We start from the raw sequence: 16749 nt of genomic DNA on the forward strand, positions 1-16749 counted from the left end.
CTCTGAAGTATCTTGGTGCCCAAGCTGAGGGGTATAGCATTTTTAAAGGCAAATACCACAAAGACCATAATCTACATCAAATTGGATGAGGGTCAGAGTAACACTGAAATGTTCATTGCTGGCAGAGGATAGAAGTTATTTCAGACATAACAGAACAATTATATTTGACTTAAATCATCTTTAGTTATTTTAGTTCACTTTATTTATATTGGTTGATACATCTGGACCATGGTCAAGGCCGTGGAAATCTCAAATGTGTTGCCAAGGCAGCCATGACCATTCAAGAGAGGAGGAGAGAGGGTTGAGAGCTGTCTAAGTAAATACAACATGGAGTTGGAACAGGATGCCATGACCTTAGGCACTATATATATATATGATTTATTTATTTATTATGTACACAGAAGAGGGCGCCAGATCTCATTACAGGTGGTTGTGAACCACCATGTGGTTGCTGGGAATTGAACTCAGGACCTCCGGAAGAGCGGTCGGTGCTCCTAACCTCTGAGCCATCTCTCCAGCCCGACCTTAGGCACTTTCATCACAGCAATAGAAAAGTAACTGAGACGATGAGTGACTCCACTTTGTTTTCAGGCTGATGTGTTCAGACCTCATTCAGTTTAGTCCAGAAAAAACGGTGACCTGTAATTTTTAACAAGTAGAGTGTGACTCACTCCAGGCACTCTTACCCTTCCTTGGGTAGTAGGTGGTTTCTTTTTTTTTTTCTTTTTTCTTTTTTAAGATTTATTTATTTATTATGTATACAGTGTTCTGTGTGCATGTGTGCCTGCAGGCCAGAAGAGGGCACCAGATCTCATTGCAGATGGTAGTGAACCACCATGTGGTTGCTGGGACTTGAACTTGAACCTTTGGAAGAGAAGCTAGTGCTCGTAACCACTGAGCCATCTCTCCAGCCCCAGTAGGTGGTTTCAGAACCATGAGTTTTAGGGATTTTAAAGGGGTAATATGTCTGTAGTTTATAGACCATTGCACCTCCAGAGGTTCTGAAGCAGTTCTCATACAAATTAATTAATACAAAGCAAGGCACGGTGTCAAACGTCTTTATCCCAGCACTGGGAGTAGGAGGGAGGCACATCTCTGTGAGTTCTAGGCCAGCCTGGTCTACATAACAAGTTCCAAGGCAACCAGGGCTATATAATGAGACCCTGTTGAAGAAGAAGAAAAAGGAGGTTGGAAGGGGAGGAGGAAGAGAAGGAGGAGAAAATCAGAGCAGAAGCAGCAGCAGCAGCAGCCACCACCGCCCCAGCTCCAGCAGCCCCAACAGGCTGGACTGATAATGTGCTAAGAAAGCACCTGGAAGGCCGAGACAGGAGGATTACTAACAAGCTCAGGGTCGCTGGACTTCATAGTGAGCTCCAAGTCATCCTAAACTATGAAATGAGACACTGAAAAAAATAGTATATGTAATTAAATAGTCCTGGTCAGAGTGTGTGTTTAGTTTATCACTCTCAGATCTGGTTTTGCAAGGTGATCCAAAGTCCTTACCTATCACTTATAGAGAACCAAGCTGGGTCTGAGCAAAAGACAACTTCTGGGCCAGGGTGTGGCACTGTGGTCATCTAACTGCCCAAGAATGACACAGAGAAAGGTAAACGTCATGGAGATCACTTAGGAGTGTGTGTGTGTGAGTGTGTGTGGAGGGTGGCATTGTGGAGCATGTTTCAGGAAGAGCAAATTGTCAGACTTTTTCTACCTGGAACTGCCTCTCCTGACCTCCCACTCCATGCCCTGGTAAGCCTGTGTGTGACCTCTTCCCTGTACCCTCACAGCTTCCCTGATTGTCATTTTACCTCACCTCACCATGCCTTAAAAGAGAGTCAAAAGAGAAAGTTAGAACAACTCAGTTTAACTATCAGTTAGGATGAGAGGAGATGAGAGGGGAGGGGAAGAAGAGGGAAGGGAAGGGAGGAGAGGAAAAGGGAGGGGAGGGGAAGGGAAAGGGGGAAGAGGGAGGAGAGGGATTTGTAACCTAGACTGGCCTTGAATCCCCTCGGTAGTAGTCAATGACAATTTTGAATTTCTGATTCTCCTGCTCCTAGCATTCCAAATGCTGGGATCACTACAAATTCCATGATTATAGGCTCCCAGTAAAGCCCTACTATGTGGTTCTTATGATGCTGAGGACCAAATCCAGAGCTTCATAAATATTAGGCAAGCATTCTATCAACTGAGCTACATCATCAAGCCAAGAGTTCCTAGCTATCTAAATACATGAGGAATATAAGGTGGGGGCACCCAACTCACAGGGGAGCAATCTTCTGTCTTAGGAGCACTTTCAGACCTAACCCTACACAAGTCCCCATCTGGCTGTTTATGTGTATCTGTTCAAATATTATTTTGTAATAAACTAGTAAATGTGTTTCCTTGAGTTTTGAGTTGCTTGGCAAATGAATAAAAACCCAAAGAGGAGAACCTGCAAAACTCAACTTACAGCAGGTTAGTGGGACAGAAACTCAGGTTAAATAACCTGGGGCTTCCATTTGGCATTGGGAGACTAGAGCAGATCTCTAGGGTGACGTTCCTGCCTATGGGATCTACCACCACAGGCAGGTATGGTGTCAGAACTCAGTAGAATGAAAGGACATCCAGCTAATATTCCCCGCAAATATAACTGGTTGATGGTAGAGAGATGTGACCAGGTGTCATAGAAGTCTTCTGGGTTGATTGTAGAGAGTATCAGAAAAATGAAGGGTGCCCCCCCCCACACACACACAACTTCTCAGACTTTCTGTGCCTGGCTCTAGGGTTAATTTGGGGCCAGGTGTTGGAAAGGACAGCAGGTGATCTGGTCTGTGCAATAGCTGGGCAGGGCTTGGCTCTCTTTCTTGTGTTGGTGAGGATCCCTGCCTCCCCTTCCAACCTGTGAGCAGGTACATATGCAAACACAACCACCTGTTCCTTATCACCACTGTAGCCCTTCTGTCAGTAAATGAAATTCTTCCCTGGTTATGACATCCCTTTGACCTTGTGCACAAAACCTGATCTCATGCTCTCTTCTGAGCCACCTGGGAACTTGCCCCAGTTTCTACCTACTTACCTTTCGCTGGGGGTCTGGTTGTCAAGGCAACGCTTTGCTGGGAGCTCACCCTTCGGATCAAAGGCCATCTGTGTCTTGCGTGCCACCTTACTGATGTCTTCTCGGGGTCTAGGAATGCGAACAAGGGCGGTTCTCTATTGTTTTCTAGCTTTTCGTTCTCCAGTCCCTGCAGTGGCAACCTCCAGTATGGTATAGCTCCATCGCGGTTAAGACTGCTTCCTGAATGTCATCCAAAACAACCCATCAATCCTACCTGCTTGGGTCATCTGATGCAGCCACGTGTTAACGGCTTGATCTAGGCGAACAAGAGCTCAAGAGCATTTTACAGGGTTGCTATCTTTCCTTTTTCCTTCCTTCCTTCATTTATTCTGTTTTGGTTTTTAATTAAAGCCTCCAAAAGAGGATAGGGGATCAGTGGGAGAGTATGCTGCCTAATTGTAAGGTTTAAACAAACACTCAGGTGGGAGTGGGCAGAGAAGCTAAGAGTCAGAAAGGTGAAAGTCTTGCTCTGAGGATGCCTGAGACCCTTCTGAAGGGCTCAGAGACCCCATGTGAGTCTGATCTTTCTCTATAGACACAGAGAAGCCCGGCCTCGGCCCATTTGGGCTGATGAATAGTTTATTGTAGTTAACGCCAGGTGCTTGACACTTCGGCTTCCTCCCAGTTCACTCGCGCCAGATCGCGGAGGTGGATCGCCGGGGCTCAGGAAGAGATGCCGAGGGGCGGGGCGTTGGGCGGGGCTTCCCAGGGGCGTGCCCGAGTGGGCGTGGTCTGGGAAATTCCCCGGCTAGGGCGGGAGCCTGCGCTGCGGTCAGCTGAGCGGCGCCCGGTGGGTCGCGAGGCCGCGCGTCACCGTCCGGCTGTCCGGTCGCCGCCCCCCCGGCCGGTCCCTGGTGGACATCGGCATCCAGAGCTCTGGGACTGGGCCAAGATGCCAACGAAGCAGTGACCTGAGAGGAGCGGATCCCGGCGGCCGGTGAGCCGGGCGGGGGGTGGCGGGCGCTGGCTGAGCGCGGCGACTCTCCCCGGCGGGCTCCACTCCATCCTGGCAGCGATTCTCGCTGCTGCCGTCTCCCGGAGCCTGCCGCGGGGAGGGTGACGAGGCTGGGGCGGCCCTCTCGTAGGACGGCTTCCCTGGCAAGGTTTCCAGGGCCCAGGCGGATCCTGACCTGGTGTGAAAGGGCAGCGGGGACGTGGGTGGGGGTCTGGGGGGGTGGCGGCCGCCCCAGAGGACCCTCCTCCTTCCCCAGGACGGTAAAACACAGGTTTGGCTGGCCGCAGGTGACTTCCAGTTCAGGTCACTGAGGTGGTTTGAAGGTGACGTCCCAGGTTGATAGTGATTAAGCAAGCAGTCGGTTCATTATAAGGAGGAAGTCGTTAAAGGTGCTGTGGCAAGGAATGAAGGCACTCTGAACGATGTGGCCCCGGAACAGTAAAGAATAGAGACCCCTTGCCAAAGTGGCAAGCTTACAGAGGGGTACATAAACTGTTGTGTCTATCTGGGAGAGTGTGCTATGTTCATGCATGTGTGTACACCCCTGTATGTTTGTATGTGTGTGGGGAGGGAGGGAGGGGGGGAGAAAAAGAGAGAGAGAATATATGAAAATGAATTTAATGAAACTGAGAACTTTATTTTTTTGTTTTGTTTTGTTTTGTTTCAAGACAGGGTTTCTCTGGGTAGCTTTGGAGCCTGTCCTGGAACTCACTCTGTAGACCAGGCTGGCCTCCAACTCACGGAGCTCCCGCTGCCCGTGCCTCCCCAGTGCTGGGATTAAGGGCGGAGCTGAGAACTTTAAAGGAATGGTTTTTACCACAGACAACCTGTAAATTGGAGGCAGTAAACAAGCTTCAGGGGAAAATGAAACCCAGGCCCTGACCCGGCCTCCATTATCGGGACTCCTGTATGCAGGAATGTATGCCCGAGGTGTTTAAGCTTGAAATGGAAACCCTTAGGGAGAACCTCAAGAAAATAACGTGAGGCAGTGCCTGGCCACTCGAGAGCTTTCACAACTATCTCCAAAGCTGCCCTTTTACCCAAAGCAGCCTCGCTCTTTTGACCTAGGGAGAGGAGCCCCATTGCCTCAGGGCTGATAATGAGGTAGGGCTGGGCAGAGTAGAGGTCACTGCCAGAGACTGCCTTGAATTGGATTGGACAAGTGAAGTTTCATTGCGGACTGTGTGCGTGTGTTTACACTGAGCCTGTTTGAGAAGTACTTTATGTATTGTGCCCAACACCATGAAAGTAATTACAGTCTTTACAACTAGCCTGTAAATTGCATATTTGTGTGTGCGTGCATGCGCTCATGCGCACACAAGAGAGAGGGAAAGTGTCTATATTTGGTGAGACTGATATAAACTTGAAAGGAATTGGTTATTATGAACTCCCTCTTTTAAGTAGCACATAGTTGTTCTAGCCATGGAACAGACCTGCTGATCCTCAAATCTGCTTTCTTGATTTTTTTTTTTTTATTAAATAGACTTAGCATGTTAATAAGTTCTTTGGATTTCCTGGAAAACCACAATCCAAAAGAAAAAAATTAAACTCTTTAAATTTTATTATATTTATTAATTCTCTAGGTGTGCATGCTTGTGTGTTGCATGTGTGTTCAGGAAAGTGTGCACGTGTTTGCCACGGTATTCAACATGTGGACAGCCAGGAGACAGTTTGTGAGAGATTCATGGATCCAATTCAGGTAATCAGGCTTGGCAGGACCTTCACCCACTGAACCATCTTTCTGACCTTAAAATCTTTTGTTTTTCGGTTTGATTTTGAGACAGGGTCTCACTATGTCTACCTGACTGGCCTGAAACTCACTTTCCAGACTAAGCTGGCCTTGAACTCAGAGAGATCTGCTTTGCTTTTGCCTCTCAAGTGCTGAGATCAAAGGCATGCACCATCACCTTCCCAAAGTCTTTTTTTTTTTTTTAATTAGCTTTATTAAAGCTTTCCTTGATTCTGCTTTGGCATGTGTATGATAACAAGTTACTAGAATATATGTTATATAATAATATGCAGATCCTCGGCAGTGGTAGAGAAAAACAGTTCTGATTTTAAAAATACAGATAAAAAGGATCTGGATGTGAACACCCTAGAACTGCAGGAAACTCATAACAATACTAACACATGGAGTTTGCGCTAACACAGCAGAAAGCATTTTACAGGTGTTGGACTTAACAGCCCTCATTAGGTTGTGTTTTCATCTTGTTTCAGCAAACACTTACTCCGAGGCTGCTGTGTGCTGATCTCTAGTAAGGAAAAGGTGGAGAGGAAGTAGATGGTATAAGTCTGGTATAATTGCTGGGAGGGCTGAGGAGCTGGACATACAAATGGCTTTTAGGTGCTCAGAAGAGCTGCTTCTCCACAAAATGTCATATTTGAGCTGGACATTCAACCTGCCCCGTGGGCGTGTGCCAGAGCAAATGGGAGCCAAATATTTTCCAGGCAGAGGACACCGCAGAGACAAGGACACAGAGGCCAAGAATGCATGGAACCATGAGCCCTTTAATGTGGTATTTGTGGCTTGGTGACAAGAGGTGACATTGATGTATATGAATAAGTAAGCCTGAAAATAAATAAAAACAAATAATTCTCCCCAACCTCAAATTTCAGCAAATGGAAAGAGAAGAATGCTATTAAAATTCATTCACCGAAAACCTGGTAAATTGTTTTCTTGTGTGCACCACAGTACTGGGGACACAGCAATAGACAAAATAGGTGAAAGTTGAACATTGCCAATGACAAGCAAAATTAAAGCCTAAGCGTAAGCCTTTAGGGATGGAGAGATGAGAGTTTGGAAGCATTTGGAGGGAGAAGTGACTGGACTGGACCCCTTTAGATTTGGGAGAAGGTGCCGGGTGCGGGTGGTGCACGCCTTTAATCCCAGGCAGGCGGATCTCTGTGAGTTCGAGGCCAGTCTGGTCTACAGAGCGAGCTCCAGGACAGGCACCAACACTACACAGAGAAACTCTGTCTCGAAAAGAAAAAAAAAAAAAAAAAGATTTGGGAGAAGAGGGAATGGAAAGAAGGAAGTCTTACTGCCATGTTCCTGCCTTCGGAAGGGAGTTAAGTCTGTTTCTGTTTTCTGTGTATTAGTAGGTCATGAAATAGCCTTACAAATAGCATTCCTAGCAAGCAATAGCAAGGCTGCTTTTATCCAGAAAGAAGATGTGTGTGTCCCACCTTCTTTTTCCACAGAGATAGTGGGTTTTGTCATGTAGCCATGGATTCTACTCAATCTCCCTTTAATTACATTTATATATTTATCCTGTCAGTAGGGGGGTGTGAGTATACACATGCACACTGTGGCACATACGAGAAGAACTCAGGCAGCATGTAAGAGTCACTTTTTCCTTCTGACATGTGGATCCTGGGGATCAAACTGGGGCGATCAGGCAGTGATCAGGCTTGACAAGTACCTTTATCTGCTGAGTTATCTTGCTAGCCCCCTTCAGCTCCTTGTGAACAGAAACTACAAATTTACCTATAGCCAACTATTGGCTCTCTTCAGGAAACCAGTTTTCATTATTTAAAACTAACTTACCAAGTTGAAGAGGGAGCTCAGCAGCAAGAACACTTTCTGCTCTTCTAGAGGACCTGAGTCCTGTTCCCAGTACTCAATTCAAGCAGCCCCAGCTCCAGGGAATCCAATGTCTCTGGCACCTGCATTCACATGCACATACCCACTTATGAACACACACCTACACATAGATTTAAAAAAGAGAGACTTCATTTACCCATGGAGGTATTTGTAGTTTGAGTTTTCCTGCCTGGCCCAGTCAGGACAAATCTCTCTTACCCGCCAGTCCCACAGTTGCTCAGACCCAACCAAGTAAACACACAGAAACTTATATTGCAGTTGCATGTAGCTACTGCAGGTATTGAACCTGCTAACATTTCATCCATAAACCTGAAGACTCATCGACACCAGGGAAAAGGACTGAGCTTGTTTTGCGTCCAGTGTCCAGCGGTTGGAAGTTGGCATACGGCAGGTAACACTAGGCACATGGCCATCCGGCTGTCAGAGCCATCCTGTAATGGAGGAGACAATGTCTGCTGGGAGTTGGGGTGGGGCAGTCATGGTTCATGTATTCTAAGCCAGCTCTGTGAAGCCACACACCATGGAAACCACACAGACATTCTTGTATTGAATAAGAAGTCAGAGTACGCAGTTGGGGATTTAGCTCAGTGGTAGAGCACTTGCCTAGCAAGTGCAAGGCCATGGGTTTGATCCTCAGCTACACACACACACACACACACACACACACACAAAGTCAGAGTAGATTATCTCTAAGGCCAACTCAGGAATGAGATTTATGCCCATGTCTCAGGGTCAGGTCATTACTATAATTACTCAACCTCAGAATTAAGAGAATGTACATGGTTAGGGACTAGGGAGCTCAGCTAGGGAATAGAGTTGGAGAGTTGCTTCTGACTTTCTACCTTGCTGATTCCTGGTCTTTCTTGTTAGTGAAGTCTTGACAAATCCTACATTTCTTACTGTATCCTCCATTGTCAAATATCTCTTCTTTCTTTACTTTGAAGCTAGGCTTGCTTGTGTAGCCCAGGCTAGTGGAGAACTTCTGGCAACCCCCTTGCTTCAGCTTCTCTACTGATGGGATTATAGGCTTGCATCATCATGCATGCCTAAAATTTTTTGGTTTCTTTCTCTCGTGCTATTTTTTTTTTTTCATTTTTTGTCTCATACTGCAAACTTTGATAGTCTAGAACTCACTGTGTATCCCAGGTTATCCTCAAACTCAAGGCATTCCTCCTGCCTCAGCTTCCCAAGCGCTGGGTTACAGATGTGCACCGTCTTCCCCTTCTTACTAAATAGCTTTGCCTAGAAATGATCAACCCAGCTTCTTATTCACCATGACATTTGAATTAAGGAATTAATTTTCCTGACACCGTTTGACAACAATGTGACTAGACAAGTTTGTGAGAATGGCCAATGTGATGGTGGGGCTGGCAGGGGGCAGTGGGGTGAGGGATACTGGGCATGCCTGTGTTGAAGGGTGGAGGGAGGACTGTGATCTTTCTGGGAAGTTAAGCATACATTTCAGAGTTGCAGAGCTGAGACCTATGAGGAGCATTATCCACTGATGAGTCAGCAGATAGTCTGTGGAGGCCAGGTGGCCCAAGGCCACACTCAGCTGCTAGTACAACTGATTTTCTACTGTCTCACCTAGGACAGCCCTGTTTTCTTCCAGTGTCCTTGTAAAATCTGGCGACCGGAACCAGTTAGAAGTATTGATGGAACAATTGGAACCAAGACCAGTTCTACTGTGGTTTCATCCATAGGCTTAGTGAAGATGGAGGTCAAGGAGGGGAGTAGTCTTCAGGACAGTCCCCTCCCTTCCCATTCCTCATCCTTCTCCCTTTGCCCCTTCCTCTTCCTCGGCTCTGTTCTTCCCCTCCCTTCTTTCCTTTCTTCTGATAAAGCCATGAAGAGATAACTTGTTGCTGGTTGTAAGTATGGTGACATGCCTGTTATCCCAGCACTGAGGAGGCTAAGGCAGGAAGTTTACCAGTTTGAGGCTAGCCTGGGCTACATAGCTAGACTCTGTCTTAAAAGAAAAATAGATTGAGAGATGTTGATTTACACATATAATAAGATGGAACTAAACACATCTTCTAGATGTCTATTTATTACTTTTTAAAAATCTGTTGAGATGGGCATAGTGGCTCATCTTTGTAATCTCAGCACTTGGCATGTGGAGGCAGGAGGCTCACCATGAATTCAAGGGCAATCTTCTCTACATAATAAGTCCCAGGCCAGCCTGGGCTATAAAATGAAACCTTGTCTCAAAAAGCAAAGATAAAAACAAAATCAAGAGAGTATGTTTGGTATAGGTGTAGCTCGTTAGAGTGCTTGCCAGTATCCATAAGTTCTGTACCTGGCACCCACTTCCCAACACATACACACACAAATCTGTCAAGTGTTTCTATGACTTTTCCAGATTAAATATCTCAGAAAATTTACTGCTGTTCCAAAAAATTCCATTTTTTATGAAATGTTATCTCCAACATAATTATGTACAGAGATGAAAATTTTAACTGATTTTTTTCTCTTCTATATGTATGTATATACATGTTCACCATGTCTGAAATTGATGTCAGGCATCTTCCTTGATTGCTCTCTAGTTTATTTATTGAAATAGGCTCTCTTCATTGAACCTGGAACCCCCAAATCCAACTAGTCTACCTGTCCAGCTTGCCCCAGGATCCCGTCTCTGCCTCCCAAATGCTGGCATCACAGGAGGTCACCATGCCTTTCTAACTTGATATGGGTTCTGGGTATCCAAACTCCAGTCCTCAAGCTTGCACAGTGAGCATTTGATCTCAGACCATCTCCTCAGACCCTTTCATTGATTTTGAGGGGCAGGTTTTCACCATATAGCCCACAGTGGTTTGAAATGTGTGATCCTCCTGCCTCAGCATCCTAAGGCAGTGGATATGTGTGCATCATCATACTCCATTGCAAAAATGAATTTTATGGAAGTCATAAACATGGGCTTAACCCAGAAAGGGTACAAGGAAGGAATCTTAAACCAATTCAGTTAGGTAAAACTAATATCCATACATGAAGCTCACAAGTGAGCAATGCTTTGGCAGTGAAATTGCCATCCTCTTTGTGGACTTCATGAGATGCATTTCTTCTTAGCAGATGCTTTAAGTAGCACAGCCAGCCTGCTCTCCCCATCAATGCTAGCACTGATTTACCCTCAAGTTCTTCAGACTAGAAGCAGTGGACCAGACTCTTGATTTTAGAGAACCCAGCATCCTGCCTCCTATGGGCATAGATAGAATGCAGCCCTCATTCTGTGCATCTGGTCTTGTTTTCATATGTGGGTATTAAGCATGCACACTACACAGCAGAGAGGGTGGTTCTACCTGTCAGAAGAAGGACTGATTTCATGTATAATGGACTACAACTCATGGAGCCACACAGGCACCTTAATCATGATGAGCTGGCAGTCTGAGAGCAATGCCTTCTCCCCTAGTTAGAAGGAAGATTGGGTACTGGGTTTGTAGCTCAGTGAGTGGTAGAGCACTTGCCTAATATGTCTAAAGCTCTAGATTCAATTCCTATTGAGTGTGGCAGGGAGCAGGGGGAGTGCTCACCAACATGAGCCCGGGTGCCTTCTTCATCCCAGGCCGTTTTGTGGCACCAGTGGCTCTCTGCTTCATCATAGTTGTACGGCAAGCATTATCATTTGATGCCATTTGTTGCATAGATGGATTTAAATTTATCTTATAATTATAGAGGTAAAATTTTTTTTTTTTAATTTATGTGTGTGTGTGTGTCTCTGTGAGTATATACCATGTGTATGTGTGTCTGTGGAGGCCAGAAGAGGACGTCAGATCTCCTAGAGCGGAAGTTACAGGCAATTTTGAGCCAACTGAATGGATGCTGGGAGCCAAAGAGGATCGAGTGCTTTTAAATACTGAGTCATCTCTCTGGACTTCAGTCATTTGCCCTTTGTAGAATAGGGCAGTGTGTGTGTTACTCTTATTTTGTATTGTTTTATGATCTATCCACATCAGTTCATGATGGTTACCTACCATTTTCATGAAGATGAGAATTTTTGCCTGGAATGTGTGTGTAACCAGTCATTGGAAAGATGTCTGTTTGCCTAAGTGGTAGGTAATAAAAAAAGTGTGTTGTTATTTGTTTTTGCCCTTTTCGGGGGGCCTGCCATCCAGCTCCCAAGTAAATCACATACAGGCTTATTTTTAATTATGAATGCCCAGCCTTAGCTTGGCTTAGTTTCTAGCCAGCTTTCCTTATCTTAAATTATCTCATCTATCTTTCCCCTCTGGGCTTTTCTTTTTCTCTTACTTCTATAAATCTTACTCACACTCTGGGGCTTGCTGGTTGTGTAGCTGGGTGACTGTTCCCTGGAGTCCTCTTCCTCTAGCTGCTAGATCACCCCACTTTCCCAGATTTCTCCTTCTATGTATTCTCTCTGCCTGCCAGCCCCGCCTATCCTTTCTCCTGCCTTGCTATTGGCCAGTTCTTTATTAGGCCATCAGGTGTTTTAGACAGGCCCAGTAACACAGCTTCACAGAGTTAAACAAATGCAACATAAACAAAACTAACACAGCTTAAAATATTCTACTACAGAAGTGGAATTGATATTTACTCATTTGTGTGTTCTCATTGACATATCTATGAAATAAAGTCATAACGTAGACATGTTTTCAGGATACACAGGAGGTATCAAGCTGCTTTAGTGTTTGTATGTGTTCACTGATAAATATCATATCAAATCCTCAATAAAAATAAAACTTCACTTGCGTCTTTTTTTTATTATAAGGTGGGTCTTTATATCAGCCTTGCAATGTGCCACTTCCGGCTTTTGGCGAGCTGTAACACCTGCTTCCTCACCTGAAAGATCAAGAGTAGGAGGTGTCAAAAAAAGGAGTAGGGCATGCCTAGTAGAGTGTTTCAGCACATACTAAGCCTAAGAATTGCCAGAAATAAATATTACCTTCCATTCCTTTGAATCAAAGACAAAAATACGAGATTTTAATAGCTTTCAATAAATATAAAATATTCAGAGTTTAATAGCTTTATTGGAATTTATCTAATTCCTAAACAATACAATTCACTCAAAATCAGGAGATTTGACCTTAAAAGATTTCAGGGGATTTAGGAAGTGATCCTTCACCAAGGCTACAGATATGCTCCTAATCATTATCACATCCTATGCTCCACATCTCATTTCCAGTTCTGCCTCTTTCTTCTACACGTGGCCCCATGGAGGTGGCCAGTGCAGCTGGATGTTTAAAGGGAAAGTCTTCACAGTGCAACTGGAGGGAGAGCCAGCAACCTTGGGAATAACTACTGCTCATTGCTAATGGATTTGTGGGCCTTTCTGAGGCCTGTGGCAGACTGGCGACAGCTATGATTTTAGCTTATGGCTTTTCCATAGGACCTGTTACCATGTCCCATCAACCTCTGAGCTGCCTGACTGAGAAGGGGGACAGCCCCTGTGAGACCCCAGGAAATGGACCCCCCAATATGGTTCACCCCAGCCTGGACACATTCACGCCTGAGGAGCTGTTGCAGCAAATGAAGGAGCTCCTGGTTGAGAACCACCAGCTGAAAGGTGAGCAGGGCTGTCATCTGGAAGCACAACAAGACTTTGAGCAGGGTTACAAGGCTCTCACAGGTCAGACTCAAAAGTGCTCTGTTCCGGGGCTGAGGGTGGAGATGAGTAATAGAGCACTTGCCCAGCCCGTGTAAGTGAGACTCTAGGGTGGATCCTTACCACTACGAGAGAGAGAGAGAGAGAGAGAGAGAGAGAGAGAGAGAGAGAGAGAGAGAGAGAGAGAAGAAAGTATTCCATCTCAGAAAATAGTATAATGACATTTAGCCCATTTAAAAGGCAAAAGAGGCACCTCTGTGATTACAATTAGGTGTAAATATTACTTGTCAGGAGAAAGCATTCTAAGCTAGGCATGATGGTGCAGGGCTGTATCCTAACTCCAGAACAGAGCCAGGGGATTCCAAGTTCAATGCTGTCATGTGCTACAAAGCAAGTTCAAGGCCATCCTGGGCTACAGATGTAGGAAAAAATTTGTTTCAAAGGAGGGATTATGTTCTGATATCTCAAGCCATGGCTAATTAATTAAACATTGTAATCAAAGAATGATAGGACTTTCCTCAGTCTTCCAGACTTCTGGTCACTAACAGGAATTTATATCTGCAAATCAATTTTATTTGGAGGATTTTGTTGTTTTGAGACAGTGTCTCATGCAGACCTGGATGGCCTCCTGCTCGCTATGTGGTGGAGACTGACCTTGAACTCTTCATCATCCTATCTTGCCTCCCAAATGCTGGGAGTACAGTTATGAGCCACCTTGCCTGGCCTTTCTTGTGACCTTTAAGGACTAGCAGTGGTGTCCTAGTTTGTGAGCAAACTCTGCTCACATCACTATAGCCTTTTCCTGCTGATGTGTCCACCCCAGGTCACTGGCGCTGTGTAGATCCACAGCCTCAGGGTATTGAAATGGCCAGAGGGGGGCTGACTCATGAAATTCCATCCATTCCCTGGTGGATGACTCCCTCTCTCTGAACCCCAAACAGAAGCCATGAAGCTAAATAACCAAGCTATGAAAGGGCGATTTGAGGAGCTTTCGGCCTGGACAGAGAAGCAGAAGGAAGAACGCCAGTTGTTTGAGACACAGAGCAAAGAAGCGAAGGAGCGCCTGATGGCCCTGAGTCATGAAAATGAGAAACTGAAGGCAGAGCTTGGGAAACTAAGAGAGAAATCAGAAAAGCCATTTGAAGTGAGTACGTGATCCACCGTGCTTTGATTTCCTTAGTATGTACAGTTGTGTGACAAAACTTTTCCTGGGAAGATACAATATACACATCTACTCACTCCAGAGAGGGATCCCAGGGCAGACCAAAGAACGGACACCATCAAAGTCCAACGTGGTGAACCAATGAGTTTTATTAGGGTCACTTACAGGAGCAGAAATGACTCAAAGACAGCAGCACCACCAAAGCCCACCCCAGCACGGGTGACAGCTCACAAAAGCTAAGAAGCCTGCAGGCAGCTCAACCAGTTGGAGAATGTCCTTTCCCAGCGACTCTGGTCTGAACTTCATCCAGGCACCTTGGCTGGTTTCTATTTTTCTCAGATAGGCGGTCTGGTCTCAGAGTCTTCTTTGTATTTCTCTGCTCTTGTTGTCTTTCCAGCTCAGCTCCCTTCAGTCAGAGGGGGACTCTCAGCTTTTATTGCTTACTCTGGCATGGAGGGACCTAGTGAGATCTGGTCAATTTCAGGGATTTCCTGAAGCTATTTTGAGTTGTTCACCTTCCTGTTTAAAGAGCTTTCCTGCAGGAAGGAAATTTTCTGTCCAGGAGGAAACTGTTCCATAGCAGCAGTAGAACCTTACTGGTCTAGACTGTGGTTCAGGCTGGACTGGTGTTTTATATGGTCTTGGAAGCGGCAGCGTGGTTTTGCTGGAAACACTGGCTGGGTCATATATATTCTCTGTTGGGGAGGGATATTGATAAGGACAGAGCTGAGGAGATGGCTCAGTCTATAAAGTACCTGCCATGCAACATGAGGACCTGATCTCCAACATCCATGTAAAATCTGGCATTTGTAAATTCAGCACCAGGAGCCAAGACTGTCAGATCCCTGAAAGTCATTGGCCAGCCAGCAAATCAGTGACCTCCAGGTTCAGTGAGAGACCTTGTCTCAAAAACTAGGATGCAGAGTGATCTAGTGATCTACAAACACCCCAGTGTCGATCCCTGACCTCCATAGAAAACACCCTCATTCATGTTCACCCTCATGTACATACCAACATAAACATACATACATACCAATATGATATATGTTTGTGCATGTGCATATATGTATATAGACAGATATCTCACAAACAAACCAGAATTTATAAGATCTCATACAGTATAGTCAAAAGATAATTCTGAGCTATGCATGGTGGCTTACAATGTAATCCCAGCACTGCAGAGACTAAGGCAGATGGCTCGAGAGCCCACAGCCAGCATGGTCCACATAGTGAGTCCCAGGCCAGGCTGAGTAGTGTGGGACTCTGTCTCAAAAAATAAAATAAAATAAAATAAAAACATTCAGGTTATAAATCAGTGTTTCATATTCATTACAATAGTAGAGGGGAGGCCGGAGAGATGGCTCAGAGGTTAGGAGCACTGGCTGCTCTTCCAGAGGTCCTGAGTTCAATTCCCAGCACCCACATGGTGGCTCACAACCATCTATAATGAGATCTGCTGACATGCAGGCAGAACACTATATACATAATAAATAAATAAATTTTTTTAAAAAGTGGTAGGTGGACCGCATTTGGTTAACCCAAAGGTCCTGTGAAATCCATTCATCTCTGAGAGTACATGTCAGAGGTACTGCTAAAGGACAAACCAGCACACTTGACCCCAGCTGGTCCTCTACCACCCCAGATGACATCCGGGTGACACCTGCCATCCGTTCCTTCCAAACCTTGTCCTTAACCCTGCCAGGGATGGAGCACTGGGTTTTCTGTTTTTGTTTCTTAAGTTTACTATCTAAAAATCTATTCTAGGCCGGGCAGTGGTGGCACACACCTTTAATCCCAGCACTTGGGAGGCAGAATCAGGCAGAGCTCTGTGAGTTCAAGGCCAGCCTGGTCTACAGAGTTCCAGGACAGGCTCCAAAACTACACAGAGAAACCCTGTCTAGAAAAACCAAAAAAATAAAAATAAAAATTAAAAAAAATCCATTCTAGGACCATGTGTAGTGAACTGGTACATACCTGTTATTCCAGCACTCCAGAGGCAGAATCAGGATTGCCACAAGTTGGAGTCCAGCCTGGGCTACATAGCAAGGCTCTGTCTTAAACAACAACAATAAAAACAAAACAAAAGCAGGTGTGGCAATGTGAGTTTGTAACCCAACACTAGATGGGGTTGGGGTGGGGGCTCCCTGGCTAGTCAGCCTAGCTGCAGTGTGACGGTCAGGTTCAGTGAGACAGTGTCTCAAGATAATAAGGTAAAAATAAAAAGAAATAAAAATAAGGTGGGGAAGTCATTGAGGAAGATATCCTGACACAGCCTCTGGCCTCCACACCCACATGCATGAGCAAGTGCACTTGTACACATGCATACACTATACACAAGTTCAAAAACAATAAATTCATGCTAGGGCTGGGGTGCAGC

General features: G+C 45.4%; 1 protein-coding gene across 1 annotated transcript in view; it reads left to right on the forward strand.

Annotated features, from left to right (window-relative positions):
* The first annotated feature begins 3827 nt into the window (after positions 1-3827).
* The window catches only part of Optn (optineurin), a 37765-nt gene continuing 24843 nt past the window's right edge, over positions 3828-16749 (forward strand). The window contains exons 1-3 of the mRNA XM_036188558.1: positions 3828-4031; positions 12995-13171; positions 14152-14354. Coding sequence (XP_036044451.1) covers positions 13006-13171; positions 14152-14354 — 369 coding nt within the window. The 5' untranslated portion in view covers positions 3828-4031; positions 12995-13005. The remainder of the gene's footprint in view (positions 4032-12994; positions 13172-14151; positions 14355-16749) is intronic.

The sequence above is a fragment of the Onychomys torridus genome, chromosome 5 (genome assembly GCF_903995425.1).
Source record: "Onychomys torridus chromosome 5, mOncTor1.1, whole genome shotgun sequence".
Taxonomy (NCBI): domain Eukaryota; kingdom Metazoa; phylum Chordata; class Mammalia; order Rodentia; family Cricetidae; genus Onychomys; species Onychomys torridus.